The 23,314-nt window shown below is 42.2% G+C and overlaps 1 protein-coding gene across 6 annotated transcripts in view; it reads right to left on the reverse strand.

Annotated features, from left to right (window-relative positions):
* Positions 1-23,039, reverse strand: part of LOC308100334 (equilibrative nucleoside transporter 1-like) — a 29,917-nt gene extending 6,878 nt beyond the window's left edge. The window contains exons 1-9 of one of the 6 annotated variants that reach the window (XM_080449350.1): positions 22,933-22,974; positions 21,589-21,657; positions 8,805-8,869; positions 8,518-8,599; positions 7,490-7,662; positions 5,648-5,787; positions 3,860-3,994; positions 2,151-2,248; positions 1,192-1,273 (exon numbers count right to left, since the gene is read on the reverse strand). In XM_080449350.1, coding sequence (XP_080305476.1) covers positions 1,192-1,273; positions 2,151-2,248; positions 3,860-3,994; positions 5,648-5,787; positions 7,490-7,662; positions 8,518-8,599; positions 8,805-8,830 — 736 coding nt within the window. In that variant the 5' untranslated portion in view covers positions 8,831-8,869; positions 21,589-21,657; positions 22,933-22,974. Of the gene's footprint in view, positions 1-1,191; positions 1,274-2,150; positions 2,249-3,859; positions 3,995-5,647; positions 5,788-7,489; positions 7,663-8,517; positions 8,600-8,804; positions 8,870-10,831; positions 10,894-21,588; positions 21,658-22,847; positions 22,867-22,896 lie in introns of those variants that run through there. The other 5 variants (XM_080449347.1, XM_080449349.1, XM_080449351.1 and 2 more) reach the window with 5 other exon arrangements.
* Positions 23,040-23,314: the final 275 nt, after the last annotated feature.

Below are 23,314 nucleotides of genomic sequence, written 5' to 3' on the forward strand. Positions count from 1 at the left end.
TTCATTCCGTGGATAGTCGCCTAGAAACCCCGAAATTGCGTGCATATGTACGGCGAGTCCCACGGTGGGCGTAACCAGTCGCAAGCAGTCCCCACAACAAAATGTACGATTATGTGCCTATCGGTACATAACTCAAACGGCGCTGAGTAGGCACAGGCGAACGTCACACCGTTCAGGACGGCAACTCGGTTGCCTTAGCTCCCTCGGTGGTCCTTCACGGGGTGACAGTTCGCCTGTGACTGCGCGCCTCCGTCATGGTTTAGTCACAATGGGGGAGATGCGAGGCGGCTATGCACGGAATTTCGGGTTTTTCCGTGTCTATTCACGGAATTTCATAAACTTCAAAAACGTTCAAAGAGAACGTTTCCTCTGGAGATCGGGTTGAACTACCACATCCCGAAAGACGAGAAAGGAAGCTGTCATCATATCATCATTTCCGTTCATAAAAAAATATATTAAAAAAAACTGTTAACATATCTATAACACAAGTAACATTTTATTTTTCACATTTCAATTTCTGATAAGAAGCCAGCTATATTATTTTTGATTTACATTAGGAAAAATGTGTGCGTTTAAAGACCAAACGGAAGCGGTGAGGAGGCGTCACGTCCGCTTGTCCCCGGATCATTATCAGAGCTTCCGTTGCTCCAGACTGTAATGACGGTCACGGAAGTATTTGGAAATTGTGGGAGGCAACAGTGTATAGGAGAGACCAACAGTATAGACAGTGGTGTAAAGTAACAAAGTACATTTACTCAAGTACTGCACTTAAGTAAAGTTTTTAGGTACTTTTACTTTACTGGAGTATTTCCTATTTTCAATACGTTTACTTCTACTCCACTACATCTCAGAGGCAAATACTGTACTTTTACTCCGCTACAATTATTTGAAAAATTACTTTGCAGATATAAATTATTATATTATAAGACATACATTAACCACTTCAGCCCTATTTCATACCGAGGCTATTTGAAAATAGCCGATCTGCAAGCTCACAACGTGTTGTGTGGCGATGCGTTGTGAGCTTGTGGATCGGCGGCTATTTCTAGCAAATGTTCCCCCCAGAATAGGGGGCGCTAGGGTTCAAGGTGTTAATCGTGTCCTGAGCGGTACATTGACATCAGTGCAGTGTGAAGCGTGCTTGGCTCCAGTGCGCCCCCTGTAGGGGGCCTGCTCTCACATCCTCCTTACCTTTCTTCATCAGGTCCAAAGTGTTGTCTTCCTCGCTGTTTCTTTTATTAGCGTTGTCGCCCTGGAAATACTGGTAGAACTCCTGTGAAATGTAGTTCATTTAGTTTAGTTTAGTTTAGTTTAGTTTAGCTTAGCTTAGCTTAGTTTAGCTTAGCTTAGCTTAGCTTAGTTTAGTTTAGTTTAGTTTAGTTTAATTTAGTTTAGTTTAGTTTAGTTTAGTTTAGTTTAGTTTAGTTTAGTTTAGTTTAGTTTAGTTTATTATACACAATAGGCTCTATGCACAGCAGCCAAATTGGAAAGAAATTGGGCCTTTTCCTTACTTCCTTCACACAGGTGTTACTAATGATACTAATGAAGGCTCTGTTCCATTCTGATCACTCTGAACAGTGATGCATTTAGCCTAAGCCAATAATTTGATGACCAGCGGACCGGTAGACAGCGGTTCCGGTAGGACACACAAAGGAGACTCTTTGTGTGTCCTACCGGAACCGCTGCCGGTCATCATATTATTGTCTTAGGAATGCAACAAAAAAAAAAAAATATCCATGAATTAAAGTCTCCATGGGGTGACTAATCAATAGAAAAAAAGTCATTTTGGGGGTGAACTATCCCTTTAAGGTCGTGTTCCATTCTGGTCACACAGAGTCAGGGTGCTGATATTGTGCATGTTGGCTCACTGGAAACACTCTGCTACACCAGTGGGTTTCAAAGTGTGGTCCAGGGACCCTCATGGTTCCTTGAGGGGGTTCCAAATGGACTCTTACGGGTGTGTAACTATGAGAGTGTACAAATGGAACCAAATGGACCCTTGTGTACACTCTCAGAGTTATGGGGGTCCTTGAAATCAAAAGAGCCTTAATTAGTATAATTGGTAGGACCTGTGAAGGAAGTGGCCTAATTTCTTTCCAACATGGCTGCTGTGCATAGAGCCTGTTAAATGAAGTGAGAGTGATTTTTACCAGTTTAGGCAGGACAACGTAGGACATGATGGACATGGAGATTACCACGCACGCCGTTATGAAGTAGCCAAACGCTGCGTCCTGCATTGCTGAACCACCTGGGCGGGAAGGAGGAAGACATTAATGAAAGGATGCATCGGTCAGTTGTGTGTCTGCTGTATTGTGTGTATTTGTATATATATATATATATTATGTGTAATGAGTATTCGTACATCGTGAATATAATGATTATGAGGTGTATTGTAATGACACAACAGCAAGAGCTGTTTTCATTGAGTTGACTGCACACCTGTGCAGGTGTAAAGAAGGCTTATACAGTATTGTCCATAGATTATTCGTATTAACCACTCTAATTTATTTTTCTTTGATTGTGCAGAAATAGCCGACCGATAAGCTCTCAACGCGTCGCATTGCGACGCGTTGAGAGCTTGTAGGTCAGCTATTTCAGCAAAACGAGGCTATGAGGCTATTTTCAGCGAAGATTAGACCCTCCAGAAAAATGCGTTTATGCACATCGCATCGCATAATATGCGATTCGCATCGCATATTTCCGCATATTTCGCAACTTTTAACATATTTCGCATTTTTCGCAACTTTTAGCATATCGCATATTTTGCATATTGCCGCATATTTCACAACTTTCCGCATATTTGGCAACTTCCCGCAATTTCACCGCATAAAATTGCAAAAAAAAAAAGGATATTTCATCGCAAAATCAAGGATTTTAGCCCGCATAATCAAGAGTTTTAGCCCACGTTTTTCTGGAGGGTCTAGAAGATATTTAAAGGTAGGGACGGGTAAGTGATATGTTTTGGTTAAAACAAAAAGTTTTTTGTTAAAAGGTTAAAGCACTATTTTCTGATAGTAATCATTGCTAGGTCTGAGAGTCTGAGAGTCTCCCTGTCTCTCCTCTTCAATGAACAGAAAATACATTTTCAGGTGGGTTGCAAAATTGCAGCCAATCAGGAGAGAGGACCCATTTGTCCGCTTAATTTTTATAGTGTTCCAGTTCCAATTGTGTCTATACTCGTTTCTTTGTGTCATCACTTCCAATCCGAGTTATCTATCCTGATTGGATAAAATTGGTATCCCGAGCTGAAAATGCATTTTCTGTTTAATAAAGAGATGGAGAGACTCCTGTTACTGAACAAACACTCTATAGCAATGAGTACTATCAGAATATAGAGCTATTTAACCAACTTATTTTAACCAAAGAAAATCACTTACACTACCTTTAACCCATTTAGCAGAAAATAGCAGATCTACAAGCTCATAGCGCGGCACCGAGTGCAGCGCTATGTGCTTGTACAGCTGCTATTTTTTGAAAAACATTTTTGCAATTCTTTTTTTCAAAGTGAACATTTGTAACTCAAATCCTTGCTTCTGGGGGATTCTACAAATGTCTTTCAAATCCTAACAGTTAAAAAATGAATACACAAATTATGTTCCCCCCCCCAACTGAAAATATTTTGTTCCAGAGACCCCCAGAAGCAAAGATTTTAGTTAAAACTGTACATATATATATTCAAAGATTCGCACACATTTACATAATTAAAATGTTTCTTTTGAATAGCCATTAATATAAAATGACACAAAGATACATTCCCGGTCTTAAAGGGCTAACATAGAGCGAAAACAGAAAAATACCTGAAGGACTCCGGTCAACCGTAGAGGGTTAAAGTATGAAAGTGAAAGTGTCCTGAACGTACTTGCGAGGGCACAGATCATGGCGAAGGCGGCGAAGGTGCCGGCGAGGCCCTGCCCGCTCATGATGGGCGTGGTGTAGGCGGCCGGCAGCAACCCGGCCATGCCAAAGAGACTGCCCTGCAGGATGGCCCCGAACGCTGCACACACACACACGCACACACACACACACACACACACACACACACACACACACACACACACACACACACACACACACACACACACACACACACACACACACACAGACACACACACACACACACACACACACACACACACACACACACACACACACACACACGTAGAGGTTACACACACCACTAATATCTTAGTATGCAACACATGCTCACTCCCACCTGTTAACTAAGCTCAAAGATTATAGTCTGAACTTAAAAAGTAGCCCATTTCTAATTATATATTATTATTATTATTATTAGTATTAGTATTATTATTAGTATTATTATTATGACACATTATCAAATGTTCCATATAAAATGATGCACATAACGCATGTAATGATAGAACTGGTCAGTACCGTGATATCCACAAGAGGGCGCCTGCTGCCCATTGTCAAGAAGACCAGGTAACATGAAATAATGCTTATTTCGAGTCTACATTTAAGGCATATAAGGCTTATTAGCCAGGGATCCTTTTAAATACAACAAGTGAGTACTTCTTCCACCACCACTGAACTGATTTGGAGAGGACACAGAGGGACCCATGATTCGACCCTGGGTCACACATTCTGTGTGTAAGCACCATGGACATTTTCTAGGTTGCTTGATTCAGTATTTAGACATTTTGATATTCATTTTATCAGACACGCCCCCTTCCTATACAAACCCATTGTAACTTCAAACTCCATTTTAATCATGCTAGATTCATTGAAAACACCCGTCCTTGGTTCTGGTGACTGATATCGGCCTTCTAATGCGTGAGGGGGGGGCGTGTTTTTTCAATTACTGCTTTCATTATTTTTATTAAAATGTTTGGGTAAATGAAAAAAAAAAAATACAATAAAAAAAAAAAAAGAAAAAAAAAAGTAATACAAAAAACACGGTCCCCTCATGTGCTAGGAGGGCAGTATGAGTCACCAGAACCAAGGATGGGTGTTTTCGATTAATCTATCATGGTTAAAATAGAGTTTGAAGTTACAATGGGTTTGTATAGGAAGGGGGCGTGTCTGATAAAATGAATATAAAATATCTAAATACTGAATCAAGCAACTTAGAAACTGTCCGGGGTGAAACACAAAAGCCAGAGAAGACCTTAAAATTACCCCAAACATGTTTGAAAGTTAAATATCCCTTTAATAGACTTGATATTGACTATAACAGGGGTGGGCAACTTTGATGTAGAGGGCCACTATATTTCCACACTCACTCCAGAGGGCCCCATTGCATAATACTGTCGGGCAGACACCTCTTATCTCCGTATTAACTTAACTTTTTTCATAAATTAATGCCATACTTCGCCATTCTATGCCACACAAAAGTAGCAAAAATAGCTGATCTACAAGCTCAAAACGCGTCGCACTGCGACGCGTTTTGTGCTTGTAGATCAGCTATTTTTGCTGCTTTTCAATCGGAATCCAGATTTTTTTGTTGCTATTTTTTCAATTAGAATCCTGAAAAGTATTTTTTTTATTTCATTTCAAATGCATTTAGTTATACTTATGTCAACTTTATGAACTTAAAATACAACTACATTTATACATATCACTCTGCCTATAGGTAGAGTGATATGTATGGATTGATTTGGAATTATGCGTCAGTTCTCCGTCGACTCACAGTTGATGATGACGATTTTCACCATGGTGACGGTGAAGAAGGGGAGGGGCTCCATGTCCACTTTGACCAAGATGGCGGTCACCATGAAGACCAGCATGATGACCAGCAGGCTGCCCGCCACGCGCAGCTTCTGAGGGACCCTATTGGACGAGACATGCGGTGGTGTCACAAAAAATAAATAATGACCTTTGCTTTGTTCAGCCCGGCCTGCTATACGTTCCACGTGACGCCTAATGGGCTCTATGCGCAGCAGCCATATTGGAAAGAAATAGAGCATCGCAGTTCCCGCCCACTTCCTGGTTTTTCCTGGTGCCGGAAGGAAAAACTCAATGCATTTTTCCCATTGACATTTCCAAAAATATTTATATCAATTAATTTAAGCCTAGAATCAAGCCAATAAAACATGACCATCATCATGACCATAAAACGCTTTTTTTCTGTGATTTTTTTTTATTTTATTTTTAATTATATGATATACTATATTTAATAAATACCCTTTGTTTTGCCGTTTTCAAAAAAAAAAATCACAGAATCAAACGTTTTATGGTCATGATGATGGTCATGTTTTATTGGCTTGATTCTAGGCTTAAATCAATTGATATAAATATTTTTGGAAATGTCAATGGGAAAAATGCATTGACTATTTTGCGGTGGAACCCGGAAGGGGCGGGAACTGTGATGCTCTATTGGGCCTCTAACTACACAGGGCTTACCAATTTTACTAACTAGTCCATACCCGGGGATATGCACACTCAAAGTATTTGCAGACATTGGGTTATGCACTGTGTAGCATTTGTATTGCTGAACATCCCTAAACAAAGTAGTAGTAGCAACTATTAGCACCATTCAGGTGAACTTCTTTTTTTTTGTTTTTAGACAGGTCGACCCCCAGTGAATGCTGCATTACCCGTTGATGTGCCCAGGCAAAGTATTTGCAGACTTTTAGTTATGTACTGTATGGGCAAGGTGTGTGTTCCTTTGGGTCGGTGTCTGCTTAGCTGCGACAGTTACAACACACACACACACACACACACACACACACACACACACACACACACACACACACACACACACTCACACACACAGTTCACAGGTCCGTGGACCCGGAGTCGCGGACCCCCAGTGAATGTTTCGCAGACCGCTTGGGGGTCTGTTGGGACCCAACACTGCTGCATGTCGTCCGTTGCGCTGTGCTCCATTGTATCAATGCCAATGAATAAACAACACACGCTAACGTTGTTAGCACCAAAATCTAACAAACCCCATGTTTGTTAAAACCTGTGCATGCGCACGTACGTGGCCGCGCATGCATGCACACGTGGCCACGCATGCGCAGTAACGGCGAAAACTCTGGCCTAGAGTTAAACAGAGGTTCGAAGAATATTGTTCGGAGTGTCTGCACATGGTAATAATCATTGAATGCATAAGGCATTCTGGTCAAACAGACCCGTAAGGGTCCATTTGGTTCCTTTTGTACACACTCTTAAGGGGGTTTCCTGAAATTAAAAGGTTTGAGCACTGTGCTACACTAAATGGAACAGAGCCTTCATTAGTATCATTGGTGATACCTGTGAAGGAAGTAAGGAAGAGGCCCAATTTCTTTCCAAAACGGCTGCGCTGTGCATAGAGCCTAATTTATGCTCCGTCTTATGACAGTGTCGCAAGCCGAAACCAATAGCAGAGTTACAAGCTAACGCATCGCAATTGCGATGTGTTGTGGGCTTCTAACTGTGTGTGTGTGTGTTACACACACACACACACACACACACACACGAGAGAGAGAGAGAGAGAGAGAGAGAGAGAGAGAGAGAGAGAGAGAGAGAGAGAGAGAGAGAGACTCACAGTGTGTGTAGGAAGCTGTTCAGCATGGTAAACATCAGTAGAGGAACCATGGCACACAGCGTCATCACGTTGTTGAACTTGGCTTCCAGAACGCTGCGCGTGTCGCCGCCTCCCGCCGTCTCATTGGCCGCCAAGCTGGCCAATGAGGGGTCCTTCAGACGGGCGGTGAAGTACTGGACAGACAGACAGACAGACAGACAGACAGACAGACAGACAGACAGACAGACAGACAGACAGACAGACAGACAGACAGACAGACAGACAGACAGACAGACAGACAGGTCAATGGAAGAACAGACAGACAGACAGACAGACAGACAGACAGACAGACAGACACAGACAGACAGACAGACAGACAGACAGACAGACAGACAGACAGACAGACAGACAGACAGGCAGACAGGCAGACAGACAGACAGACAGACAGGCAGACAGACAGACAGACAGACAGACGCACAATAGAGCTATGTTCTTTTACAAAGTGAGATGACTTAAATCCAATTTGATCTGAGGTCGTGCTATAGCATAGGAAATGTTCTACTGGGCTCTGCATCAGAAAGGTCAAAAGAGAAGTGATCATGCTGCTGTAGCAGTGGGATACCAGGTGTACTCCTTCGGAAGGTACTGCAATGCGCTTAGGTTGCGAGTGGAGGTTTGTGGCTCGAGCTGTTCTTTTAGGTCGGGTGGGTGTGTGTGGGGGGGGGGGGGGGCATTACCATGGATGCATTGATGGGTTAACAGGGAGATCTTGTATTCTGTCTGTGTATTGATGTCAGGTATAGAGACATACTGTATAGAGTGATATAAAGAGATGTCAGACATCTAAAGAGATGTCAGACATCTAAAGAGATGTCAAACATATAAAGAGATGTCAGACATATAAAGAGATGTCAGACATATAAAGAGATGTCAGACATATAAAGAGATAGCAGATCTATTATAAAGAGATAGCAGATCTATTATAAAGTGATATCAGTGATATCAGTCATACAAAGAGATATCTACATATATTATAAAGAGATATCTACCATTCCAGCGGTCATGAAGAAGTTCCATGGCAGCAAGGTTCCTAATCCCAGCATGAAGAAGACCAGCCACACACCGTTATACCTGCACACCACACACACACACACACACACACACACACACACACACACACACACACACACACACACACACACACACACACACACACACACACACACACACACACACGCACACAATAACACCAATGGTACACTTAATACACTGTATAATATGTATGTAAACAGTATAAACAGTATGCTACAATAAACATACATTAAAGTGCACTGACTTGTCTCTGGGAGCTGTGGTCGCCATGGTTAGAACACACCCCTCCTTCACAGATCAACAGGTACTCTGGAAAACAAAAAAACAACAATATGACTGATATGTGTGTGTGTGTGTGTGTGTGTGTGTGTGTGTGTGTGTGTGTGTGTGTGTGTGTGTGTGTGTGTGTGTGTGTGTGTGTGTGTGTGTGTGTGTGTGTGTGTGTGTGTGTGTGTGTGTGTGTGTGTGTGAGTGTGTGTGTGTGTGTGTGTGTGTGTGTGTGTGTGTGTGTGTGTGTGCGCGTGTCTGTCTGTCTGTCTGTCTGTCTGTCTGTCTGTCTGTCTGTCTGTCTGTCTGTCTGTCTGTCTGTCTGTCTGTCTGTCTGTCTGTCTGTCTGTCTGTCTGTCTGTCTGTCTGTCTGTCTGCCTGCCTGCCTGCCTGCCTGCCTGCCTGCCTGTCTGCCTGTCTGTGTGTGTGTGTGTGTGTGTGTGTGTGTGTGTGTGTGTGTGTGTGTGTGTGTGTGCGTGCGTGCGTGCGTGCGTGCGTGCGTGCGTGCGTGCGTGCGTGCGTGCGTGCGTGCGTGCGTGCGTGCGTGCGTGCGTGCGTGTGTGTGTGTTCAGAGACCAGTGGTAAGTGATAAGTGGTCTTCAAAACAAGGTTAAGACTGGGAAACATTAGCATTAAATGCGTCTCACACATTTCTGTGCCAAGGACCCCCAAATTGGCCGCAGAACCCCCATCTGAAAATATTTGTGCCAGGGACCCCCAGAAGAGAAGATTTGTGTTTTAAAAAAAAGGGAAAAAGAATATTCACAATTTCTCAAAAAATAGCAGATTTACAAGCTCACAGCGTGTCACGAAGTGGTGGAAAAATAACTAAATATATTTTACTTAAGTAAAAGTATCAATACTGCAATGTAGAAATACTCTGTTACAATTAAAAGTCTGGAATTCTAAATGTACTTGAGTAAAATTAATTAAAGTACCAAAAATAAAAGTACTCATTATGCAGAAGGTCCCATTTCCCAAGTTTTCAAATGTACAGTATAGCATTTAAGAAAATCCTTTGAAAATATCAGATCTACAAGCTCACAATGCGTCGCATCGCGACGCATTGTGAGATTGTAGATTGTGAGCTTGTAGCTTGTAGATAAATATATATAGGGCTGGAGTGGTTAATGTATGTTTTGTAATAATAACCAAAAGTAACTAGTGACTAAAGTGTTCAAATAATTGTAGTTGAGCAAAAGTACAATATTTGCCTCTGAGATGTAGTGGAGTAGAAGTAAAAGTACAGAAATTTGGAAATACTAAAAATTGTATGCAAGGACAGTACTTGAGTAAATGTACTTAGTTACTTTACACCACTGCATACTGTACATCTGCCCTCCTCCCAGTAGCCAGATGAAATGGTCTGGGAAGGAGAGAGTTCACACAGGGTCGATCAGCTCTATAGAACAAACCCACAGACCTCAATGCATTTCAATGTGACAATGTAACATGTCTGTCCCTCTGTTATTTATGTGTTTAGCTCTCTGTGCCATATTTCATAATAACATACCGTCGCTAAACACACCAAAAAAACAATAAAAGAGAACCATGTGTTCCAATGGATCCAACGTAGTTATTATTTAGTAACAAGCTCTTGTCAATACTTGTCATAGATTGGTTAAATATTTGTTTAAACCCACAGACACACTCAACCACTCTCCCTTTCCCTTAAAACATGTAAACAGTAGCAAAAATAGCAGATCTACAAGCTCAAAACGCGTCGTGAGCTTGTAGATATTTCTGCGATTTTTGTGAGACATTGGAGTATGACAAAGTAAGATATTAATATTAAAAAAAAATTGAAATCTCATATTTCCAAAACTGTTAATTTTAAGGCTTCGAATTCAAAAATAGCAGATTTACAAGCTTGAAACGCGTCGCTTGTAGATCTGCTACTTTTATGCGACGCTGTAGTATGATCAAGTACTGCGTTAATCTACGAAAAAACACAAACGGTTATGACGACAGCAGCAGTAGTATATTATTCAGTATAGTACTCACAGTCAGCAGAGAACAGCATCAGTCCAACAGAATGTTGAACATCACATCAGTGTGTGTGTGTGTGTGTGTGTGTGTGTGTGTGTGTGTGTGTGTGTGTGTGTGTGTGTGTGTGTGTGTGTGTGTGTGTGTTTATATCGTACTGACACCTACCTCCCAACTCCTCCCTCCTCCCTGTGTGTGTGTGTGTGTGTGTGTGTGTGTGTGTGTGTGTGTGTGTGTGTGTGTGTGTGTGTGTGTGTGTGTGTGTGTGTGTGTGTGTGTGTGTGTGTGTGTGTGTGTGTGTGTGTGTGTGTAACTATGCGTGCGTCTGCACACGGCTGATAGTGAAAAGCTGTTGGTATCACCGGTGCCAACTTTGCCATCTCTCTCTCTCTCTCTCTCTCTCTCTCTCTCTCTCTCTCTCCCTCTCTCTCTCTCTCTCTCTCTCTCTCTCTCTCTCTCTCTCTCTCTCTCTCTCTCTCTCTCTCCTCTCTCTCTCTCTCTCCTCTCTCTCTCTCTCTCTCTCTCTCTCTCTCTCTGACCTCTATCTCTCAGCTAGAAAAAAAGAGGTAACAGTATTACACAGTCAAATCTTCAGTGTTAAATAAACATAACCAAAAAACATTTAAGTCCCAGTTTAAAGGACTGCTAAATATCCAACCCTGTTTACGCACAAGTATACTACTGGTGGAGTTACGGCAACATGGAAGACATATAAAACAAGGTCAGCATCTTGAGCGTTAATTAAAAAAAGCACACTACTCTGGCCATTGCCCACAGTGTTAGGCAATTAAAACCATAGTGTCTGTGTAGACACAGAAGTGACAGAGGTGAGGATGATGTCTTCAACAGCCAACCAATTATTTGACTTGACAAATTCAAACTTAAGAGATAGCTGAAAGCAAACCAAACTTGTAATTCATGGGTAATTATCAGCTAAATGTTTCACTGTTGTACATTTTATTCATATTAGGTCACCGATTTCCGTGTAACATCGCGCAAGTCTCCGTTGCGTTGACAGAGAGCTTGTTTATTTATCAGGAAACAGCGTTGGATGATTTTCCTTTTCCTGTGAGTGTGAGGGGTGTGACTGTGCATAGACTGTAAAAAAGAAATGGACAAAGTGACGCCCATAGACTCCACAGACCGTAAATGAAGCCTATTTTTTCAACCATTTCAAATCCGCCATTTTTCTATATCCGGTCCGAATATGCAAATTAGAAACCGGAAATTAATGAATGCTATTGGTTGGAACCAGAGCGGGAGTGGGGAATGAATGCTATTGGTTGGTGTAGCGTGTCAATCAAATAAGGTAGCCACGCCCCTCCTACAGCATACCCTGCTTTATCATCAATTTTGGAATAAATGGGAGCATAATTTACCAAAACGCATATCATGGTGATTGAAAGAAGACTTTAAACTATAGCGACTGGAAGCATAGTATTTATGACAATGTTTGTTAACTCATTCTCTGCCAGAGTTAAAACATCGTCTACCGTCCCCTTGCCAGCAAAAACGGCGATTTTAAGTTCACCTTTGAAAAATCTGGGAATATTCTCAGTGACCTCCTTCCTCACGGAGATTGCCTCATTACACACGAAAAAAAATGGTCGTTAGCGATGCTCCATTCCAGAGCTATGGCCGTTTGAACGTGGCTTGTTCTTTTGAAAAACACTTACAAAACAACAGAAATCCGAGAAAAAGTTACTTTTATAAATCTAACATGAAGAAGACTCTTCTTCGGTGGTGCTTGGATCATTCACAGGCTGAGCCAGCGTGTGTTTGAATAGACACGCTCAGTTCCGTTGGATTGAGTTGAGATGATGCCTGATGTCTCCCTGTCTATTCAATCTGTGATATTTCCTCCTTCAGTATTATATTCACTTCACTTGTTCGTATCTGATCCACACGTGCGGATCGCTGCACAGTTAACTAACTCTGTCAACACCAAGTCAGATCTTTGTTTGCTGGTTTTGCTCACCTGCAAGGTAGAGTTTAATAAACTCTGTCTTCCACATGAAGATTTAGTTTACATTTGCATTTGGGCGCAAAACTAGCTAAATGCCTTGACAAGGAGTCTGTTAATCCTGATAATGAATGAATTAATGCTGAAATGTATTAATTCATGGTGTTGAGCCACTTTTTTCCACATCAGAAGTGTGCCGTTCAAGGCATTAGATGCCAGGGCCGAATGCCAGGGTCTGTCTGTCTGTCTGTCTGTCTGTCTGTCTGTCTGTCTGTCTGTCTGTCTGTCTGTCTGTCTGTCTGTCTGTCTGTCTGTCTGTCTGTCTGTCTGTCTCTCTCTGTCTCTCTCTCTCTCTCTCTGTTGGTCAGGTGATTAATTCATCCTGCAGAGGTCAGAATTTGTCGGTGAGATAAACAAAATATAGAATAATTTATAGTGTGTGTGTTTGTGTGTGTGTGTGTGTGTGTGTGTGTGTGTGTGTGTGTGTGTGTGTGTGTGTGTGTGTGTGTGTGTGTGTGTGTGTGTGTGTGTGTGTGTGTGTGTGTGTGTGAGATCAGTACCACGATGTAGAAGGCAGCGGGGCTGAGAGAAGCCTGCAAACTAATCACCTAGTAATGTCCCTCCATTCATCCACCCACACACACAGTTCTAGATGATATTAGTTGATAAGAATTACATTTACTTGAGAGTACTGCACTTAAATACGCTTTTCCCAGTGGGCTATCTGCACTTAAAAGCAATTGTTTTCACCAGTGTACATTTCAAAGACAAAATGTGATACTTTTGACTCCACTACATTTCTATGAAGGTTGTCGTTAGTGAAATGACATGTTGTGTTCCTCACAGGAGAAGTCCATTAAATCAGTGGCTCTACAAGCTCTACAAGCTCACAACCAATGTGTACAAAAGTGTGTCTAAAGTGGTTAAAATGTTGTTGATGCTATATTAACTCATCTTGCAGGGGACCCCCTGGAACCCCCTCAAAGACCACTGGGGTGTCCTCGGACCCCACTTTGAGAACCAAACATTGTAAATTGAGGGAAAAATCGATCACAGTGCCGCTCTCTGGGTTTGATGTAAAAGCAGAAATTTGTCTGCACAAGGAATGTTGTTTGCAAAGCACAAACTAATCTAAAGAATTTCCACTGTGTGACTACCTACATCCACGCATGCACGCACGCACGCACGCACGCACGCACGCACGCACGCACGCACGCACGCACGCACGCACGCACGCACGCACGCACGCACGCACGCACGCACGCACGCACGCACGCACGCACGTACGCACGCACTCAAACACACACACACACACACACACACACACACACACACACACACACACACACACACACACACACACACACACACACACACACACACACAAATACACACAGAAACAGAAATGGTTGAGAAATGGTTGAAGTGTTAGGTTTACAATCAGGAAAACATTCAGGTTGGCGTTAGGTTAGTCATTTGGAGGTTAGGTTTAAGGTTTGGGGTATGAATTATGCCTGCATTTATACGTAATGTGTCGTGCACCGAAAATAGCAGATTTACAAGCTGGCAACACGCCGGCGCTGCAACCCGTTGTAAGCTTGTAGATCAGCTTTTTTTCGGCTTTAGGTTCATTTTCATTCCTAAAATTGCTGTTCTGAAATGTTATAGTCCTCATATGTGTGCGTGTGCGCACGCGTGTGTGTGTTCGCGAGGCAGGGAGGAGGACGTTTGTCAGTCAACTCCAGAATTTCACATCCACTCCTGAACAGAGGTCGTTCAAGGTCATAAAAAACACTCCCCATAGTAGGATCAACAGGTTGTATACAGTAAGTTACATGACCTTCAACAACCCAGACTTCACACTGAAACCATTTGCATTAATGTAACTCTGAGAGTGTACAAATGGAACCAAATGGACCCGTAATGGGTCCATTTGGTTCCATTTGTGCACTCTCAGAGTTACATTAACATTGAGGATTTTAATGGATAGTCTACACACATGTTAATTTACACTATTTTTATTAAAACTGTCCTCTTTTTATTCATGTATTTAAACCATTACCGTCAATGCAACTCTGAAAGTGTAAAAAAAGATAGAAAAGGTTTGCGCTCTAAACTCAAGGCTTACTAGGGCTGAGGAGAGGTGCTTAAAAAACAGCTAATCAATGTCTAGGCTAAGAATAGACATTGAAAAAAAAATCACTTTTAGAGCAGTTATAACATAGTCGGCTATTAGACTGAGGTCTAATAGCCGATTATGGCTCACTGGGTTACTTATATGTAGAACCCTGGGGATGCCAGAAAACGATAAATCTCAGAATCACATCACAGGTTTACAGGTGTACAGAAGCGGGTGAAATACATATATTTTTTTGTGCTAAGCTCCATCATTCATAGTGTTCAGGAAAAGGGGTTAAACGTATAAGGTGCAAAACAATAGCAGTAATTATTAAGGTATAGCGGTATAGTGGTTAAAACAAGCACAGACATCCGTGGACAGCGTGCAGAGTATAATGAACCCTGCTGCTGCAACAACACGCCAGATGACTGGCATATACCCTGGAGAACCATAACAAACACATAACACCCAGCTGGCTATTGTCTGTATAATCAGCCACAACTCTCACTCCCTGCTTCAGACAAAGAGACCAGATGATGAGGACTTCATCCTGGGTCACACATTCACAACCTGCTGAAGTCATCATCACCTGGCGCCAGCAGTGGTGGAAAAAGCACTCAAATGTTTTACTCGAGTAAAAGTATCAATACTGCAATCTAGAAGTAGGCTACTCTGTTACGAGTAAAAGTCCGGAATTCAAAATTTACTTGAGTAAAAGTACAAAAGTATTGGTATTAAAATGTACTTAAAGTACCAAAAGTAAAAGCACTAAAATGTTTGAAAATAGCAGATCTAATAGCGGTCCTTCAGGGTCCAATAGCGATGTGACGCGTTGTGAGTTTGTAAAAAGCAACAAATCTAAAACAATCTAAAATAGTGAAAATACCAGCTCTACAGGCTTAAAAACGCGCCACGGTGCGCTTCCAAAAACTTTTAATAACACTCAAATATAAGTACAGTACTCATGTAAATGTACTTTGTTATACTACACTGCCTGGCGCCCCACTGGACGCACCCAATCAGCACCAGCCGCAATCTATACAATTATAAATACATCAACGCACAGGGACAATGCCCATGTAGGCTAACGGCATCCATTTCCCTGGTTTGTTGTTTTTAATCATTTCTTCGAGGACGAACAGAGGAACTCATGGACAGAGGTAAGTTCAGACTATAATCAACCAATCTACATCAGGGGTCTTCAACAGGGGGTCCAGGACCCCTAGGGGGTCCTCAGCGTTCCTACAGGGGGGCCATCAAGTCTTTATGTGAACATGATACAAATATATACATATATATATATATGCGATGCATTGTGAGCTTGTAGATCGGCTGTTTTCGGTGAAGAGGTTTGGCGTAGACTCTAGAGGGAAAAAGAGCAGACCAAGTACAGAGCTAAAGGTCAAGTTTTGTCTGAAAATACATATTAACAATGAAGAAAGTCTATGAAACTATGTATGACATTTATGAAAAAGTTTCATCTGCAACACAATTGGTCTCAATAGAGACATTTAGGGTACTTATTGAGGACACGTTACATAGTAACTGCACCTGTTTCATGTAACACTATATTTATTTGCATCTGTGACGATTGTAATATGATTCAAATGGTTGTTATTGTTTTTCATTATGTATGTGTTTTATATGTTTTAAAGAGAGCTTGCTCTCAATGGGCTTCCCTGAATAAATAAAGGAAAAAGAAAAGAATGGGTCCCTGCTTCATCTCATCTCTCAGCTAAGGGGTCCTTGGCCTGAAAAACGCTGAAGACCCCTGATCTACGTACTGTACATCTGCCTTCCTCCCAGTAGCCAGAGGAAATGGTCTGGGAAGGAGAGAGTTCACACAGGGTCGATCAGCTCTATAGAACAAAACCACAGACCTCAATGCATTTCAATGTGACAATGTAACATGTCTGTCCCTCTGTTATTTATGTGTTTACCTCTCTGTGACATATTTCATTATAACATATCTTCACTGTAAATCTACCGTAAATCTCTGTAAATTACTTTTCAGCAAATGGGAAACAATTACTTTTCATTGTTTCAATATTTATAAACCCCCAGACAGACTTAAACCTTTTCACTTTTTCACATAATTCTTTAAAAAAATAGCAGATCTACAAGTTCATGACGTGTCGCCATGTGGCGTATCAGCTATTTTGGCTACGCACTCGTATGACGAAGTAGGGCATTAATTTATGAAAAAAAAAAACGGTTTAAATATTGAGATACAAGGTTTCCATCCGACTGTGATGATAACATTGCTGTCGGATGGAAACCTCATTATGTCCAAAACCGTTACTTTTCAGGATTCAAATACAGAAAATAGCAAAATTAGCAGATCTACAAGCTCATCTGCTATTTTGTATACTTTTATGTGACGCTGTAGTATGATGAAGCATTTACGAAAAAACACAAAAAGTAAAAATATGGAGATAAGAGGTTTCTGTCCGACAGCGAGGATATCTTCATTTTCAAGATCATCTGGGGAATATTATCTACTGTAAGCCCTTCCTGTCAGAGCTAATTACACCACTTCTCAGGCTGTAAATTATACTTCTGTTACGTTCTGGAATGCAGAATCATCCACAACATTTATAATTACATTATGGCCATGCAGACCAAGTAGTCATTATAAACAAATGTGTTTGTTTGTTTGTTTTCTTTACATAGACAGACCCTGAGAAAGCTGAGAGCAACTGAGAAAGACAGTGCAGGAGAGACAGACAGCTGAGAGACAGACAGTAGAAAAGCTGAGACAGAGACTGTAGGAGAGACGCATAGTAGAAAAGCTGGGAGGTAGACAGTGTCGGAGAGACAGACAGCTGAGACAGACAATGTATGAGAGACAGACAGTAGGAAAGTTGGGAGAGAGAACGTGTAGGACGGACAGACAGTAGAAAAGCTGAGACAGAGACTGTAGGAGAGACGCATAGTATAGGAAAGCTGGGAGGTAGACAGTGTAGGAGAGACAGACAGTAGGAAAGCTGGGAGGTAGACAGTGTAGGAGAGACAGACAGTAGGACAGCTGAGAAGGAGACAGTGTAGGAGAGACAGACAGTAGGAAAGCTAAGAGGGAGACAGTGTAGGAGAGACAGACAGTAGGAAAGCTGGGAGGTAGACAGTGTCGGAGAGACAGACAGTATGAAAGCTGGGAGGTAGACAGTGTAGGAGAGACAGACAGTAGGACAGCTGAGAAGGAGACAGTGTAGGAGAGACAGACAGTAGGAAAGCTAAGAGGGAGACAGTGTAGGAGAGACAGACAGTAGGAAAGCTGGGAGGTAGACAGTGTCGGAAAGACAGACAGTAGGACAGCTGAGAAGGAGACAGTGTCGGAGAGACAGACAGTAGGAAAGCTGAGAGGGAGACAGTGTCGGAGAGACAGACAGTAGGAAAGCTGAGAGGTAGACAGTGTCGGAGAGACAGACAGTAGGAAAGCTGGGAGGTAGACAGTGTCGGAGAGACAGACAGTAGGAAAGCTGGGAGGTAGACAGTGTAGGAGAGACAGACAGTAGGACAGCTGAGAAGGAGACAGTGTAGGAGAGACAGACAGTAGGAAAGCTAAGAGGGAGACAGTGTAGGAGAGACAGACAGTAGGAAAGCTGGGAGGTAGACAGTGTCGGAGAGACAGACAGTATGAAAGCTGGGAGGTAGACAGTGTAGGAGAGACAGACAGTAGGACAGCTGAGAAGGAGACAGTGTAGGAGAGACAGACAGTAGGAAAGCTAAGAGGGAGACAGTGTAGGAGAGACAGACAGTAGGAAAGCTGGGAGGTAGACAGTGTCGGAAAGACAGACAGTAGGACAGCTGAGAAGGAGACAGTGTCGGAGAGACAGACAGTAGGAAAGCTGAGAGGGAGACAGTGTCGGAGAGACAGACAGTAGGAAAGCTGAGAGGTAGACAGTGTCGGAGAGACAGACAGTAGGAAAGCTGGGAGGTAGACAGTGTCGGAGAGACAGACAGTAGGAAAGCTGGGAGGTAGACAGTGTAGGAGAGACAGACAGTAGGACAGCTGAGAAGGAGACAGTGTAGGAGAGACAGACAGTAGGAAAGCTAAGAGGGAGACAGTGTAGGAGAGACAGACAGTAGGAAAGCTGGGAGGTAGACAGTGTCGGAGAGACAGACAGTAGGACAGCTGAGAAGGAGACAGTGTCGGAGAGACAGACAGTAGGAAAGCTGAGAGGGAGACAGTGTCGGAGAGACAGACAGTAGGAAAGCTGAGAGGTAGACAGTGTCGGAGAGACAGACAGTAGGAAAGCTGGGAGGTAGACAGTGTCGGAGAGACAGACAGTAGGACAGCTGAGAAGGAGACAGTGTCGGAGAGACAGACAGTAGGACAGCTGAGAGGGAGACAGTGTCGGAGAGACAGACAGTAGGACAGCTGAGAGAGAGACAGAGTAGGAGGGGCAGACAGTAGGACAGCTGAGAGAGAGACAGTGTAGGAGGGGCAGACAGTAGGACAGCTGAGAGAGAGACAGAGTAGGAGGGGCAGACAGTAGGACAGCTGAGAGAGAGACAGTGTAGGAGGGGCAGACAGTAGGACAGCTGAGAGAGAGACAGAGTAGGAAGGGCAGACAGCAGGAAAGCTGAGCGAGACAGACGGCACACATGCACACAGACACCACGTGCCTCTAAAGGTGAACGGTCGGGTGTGCGTCTCCTTTGCAATGTCATCAATATCAATCTGCTCTTTTAAATGCTATTTCTGTCTATACTCTGCTGTGCTGAGAATGCAGAGAAAAGGGGAACTGGAAAGCCGCAGGACAGACGTTTAGCTGACATATGGAATGACACTCAAAGCCGCACGACACATGACAGACCAAGCTCAAAATGTACTTGAGTAAAAAGTACAAAAGTATTGGTATCAAAATGTACTTAAAGTGTAATCATTATGCAGAATGCCCCATTTCACAACTTTTCAAATGTATGAAAATCATTTGAAAATAGCCGATCTACAATAATGTGTATAAAGGCTGAAGTGGGTAATGTATGTTTTGTAGTAATACTCAAAATCTACAAAATAACTAGTAACTAAGGTTTTCAAATAAGTGTAGTAGAGTAAAAGTGTAATATTTGCCTCTGAGATGTAGTGGAGTAGAAGTAAAAGTACTGAAAAGTTAAGTAAAAATGCCTAAGAATTACAGTACTTGAGTAAATGTACTTAGATACTTTCCGCCACTGTTCAAGACAACAGCAGACTGCATTCACCTGCACTCATATCAATATTCATATGTTTGTTCTTTCAGTGTTATTTCTGTTATATTCTGCGGTGCTGAGAATGCAGAGAAAAGGGGAAATGAAAAAGTGGCAGCTGACATGTGCGACGACATTAAAGACCACACGGCAGAACCAAACACAAACTGAATTCTCCCATACTCGTATAGCCAACATCACATGAGATCTAATGTTGAAAGGTTGATATCAAACGTCAAATGATTTAGATATGATTATAGCCAAGCTATTTTGGTACTGGATGATCGCAAAATAACTGAAAAACAACAGAGTGTTGAACTAGAGCAGTCGTTCTCAAACGTTTTCATGTCAAGGACCCCCAAATGAATGTGTTCGGTCACGGACCCCCATCTGAAAAGATGTTGTGTCAGGGATTGTATTGTTAAAATGTTGGAAAAAAAAAAGTTATTATTTTTCTTTTTTTTATAGCCAATGTATAGAGCACTATGTAACTTTCCTCTTCTACCCCGGGTCGGATTTGAACCCGGTTTCCTGCGCAAGTGCTGACATTTTCACCATTGGGCTAACAGAGCGTGCCTCCTTGCTCAGGGGATAATTTGACCATCAGGTCAAAATCGGTGTCAGATCCTGTGTCTAGGTGAGACGTGACCTTTGACATGATTTATGTTTCAATGTGTTGTTACTGTGGCGCTATAGTAGTAGCTGTGGCGCTATAGTAGTAGCTGTGGCCACTACAGCTCCTTTAGCATAGTGGTTAAAATGTTGGCTTTCCACACTGGAGGCCCAGGTTCGATTCTCGGTCGTTACACTCTCAAAACATTGACAGAATGAAAGGCCTTTGCAATATCAGCCAGCAAGAACCTTGCTTCTAAAATGGTGGAAATTCCTGTCCTGGTGTAATGATGTATGATGCCACATTTATTCAGGTTGGTGCAGGTTTGCAGTCCCTGCCAGAACACCTCACTGATATTACTATTACTGATGTTATTTCAGCTAATCACAGTTGTATTGCATTGTGGTAGTAGTAGTCTCCATTCATTAGTATAAAAACAGCTGGATGAAATTAACAACAATTAACATTTCCACCTTTATTTCTATGTTGCTGTCCACACTCTTGTATCCACTTTGAACCCGGGGTCCCGGTTTTGGGGCATTTCGGGCAAAACAATTAGAAAATGTTGAAAAATTTATAAAATATAGAAAAAGTATAACATTATTAAGTATATGGCCTGTTTTGGCCATAATACATTATGTATGATTGATTAATTGTACTGGTCATTGTCAGTTAGTTCTACATATTTCAGTAACAGGCTTTGTATATTCACGTTATTCATCATATTTGACCTGTGCAAACAGAAATATATGTATTTATTTATATATTGTAATGTCCAATGACAAAAACACAAGAAAAACATTCATCACAATTAATTGTATGACAATTAATCATCAAAATGCCACGATCTTAACAGCCCCTAAAGCTACAAGTCTATACAGTCTTACCTGGCTGTGGTTTGTCTATGGTTCATCCAAGCCAGAGCCTTCACAGTCAGTCTGTCTGTGTATTCCCTGCTGTTAATATGAGAGGACAGCAGCAGCAGCAGTAGTAATATGAGAGTAGTAAACATCTGCAGAAAAGTTTCGCTCACAAAAAATTTGACGTTGTTCCGTTAACAGCCAGAAAGCAAACAGTCTGGAACAGAGGGAACTCTGTAACACTGTAGCGTGTCTGAACGCTGTATTTGGCAACAGACGCACTTTGGAACAGATTTTGTGCTTGAGCCAACACGAGATTTTCAACATTATGAAGTGAAGAATTGCTAAAAGTATCCCTCAATTTTCACAATGTTTTAATAGCAGATCTACACGCTCATAACATGTGTATCGTGATGGGTTGTGAGCTTGTAGATCAGCTTTTATGATATATTATATATGTGTATAATATATATATTATACACGTAGTACAGAAATTAGAATTCACTGATTTTTTCTTTTAAATGTTGGCCTAACATGCCCTAAATTGGGAAGCCAGGTTGATAGTGGTTAAATATAAAATGTGTGTTGAAAGCAACATGGTTTGAATGTTCAGGATCTTCCTGAGGGTGAAACACACTGAGGCTGAGCAGAATGTTATTAATATAGTTAGATTCAATGAGTTCAATGAGTATGAAGTACATGTTCCAGCAGGTCCTGTAAGTAAGTAGCCTTGGGAACCAACCGTTCCCAATCCTGAGCCATGTGGCCCATAGATAAACACATGTGAACATGTCCTGTATTCAAATTACTATACACGTAAATGTTTTGTCATTGCATGGCAGGCACACTTACAATACAATAAATATAAAGCAGGACGAACATTACTGTGCTCGCTCTGCAGCGAGCCCACAACCACACGCGCACGCACGCACGCACGCACGCACGCACGCACGCACGCACGCACGCACGCACGCACGCATACACTCCTCTATCACAGATGACATTAAAAGCTGCATATTCAAACAGACACCTATACCATAGACAACAACACAGGCAGATGGGAGCGTAAACACATGCAAACAGCAGCATAGCTTAGACCTGGTCTATACCCTTTATACTCACTCACTCACTCACTCACTCACTCACTCACTCACTCACTCACTCACTCACTCACTCACTCACTCTAAAATATCTGAGTACTTTTTCCACTACTGTCAGTCAGTCAGTCAGTCAGTCAGTCAGTCAGTCAGTCAGTCAGTCAGTCAGTCAGTCATTCACTCACTTACTAATTCACTGGCTCACTCTGCTCGCTCGCTCGCTCACTCACTGACTCACTCACTCGCTCACTCGCTCGCTCACTCAGTGACTCACTGAAATTATCAGCCGGCCAGAACTCCCCAGTTTCCATGGAATTCCTCCGGTGTATAGTGTCCTGTAGGTTATTGAGTGCTGTCTGTCTCTTTGACAATCTGAACAGCAGTGACTTTACCTCGTGTTCAGTCAGTTTCGCTGCCTTTGCCCCCCCCCCGCCCCCACACCTTTCTTGCATAATCTATTATCTGTGGGCTTCTCTATATTTATGGTCACGAGTCACGTTTTTCTCTTCTCCCTTTTTATAGTGTCAGCTTGAGTCACACAAACCGACAAGGAAGGAGCACGTTTCAGACACTCTGTAGTTCTGTTATCATGCCGACAACAGCTCTCCTGTTTGTTGTTTTATTGTTTTATTGTTTTATTGGATCTTGTTTATTCG

The sequence above is a fragment of the Gymnoscopelus braueri genome (assembly GCF_963280865.1).
Source record: "Gymnoscopelus braueri genome assembly, chromosome: 2".
NCBI classification, from domain to species: domain Eukaryota; kingdom Metazoa; phylum Chordata; class Actinopteri; order Myctophiformes; family Myctophidae; genus Gymnoscopelus; species Gymnoscopelus braueri.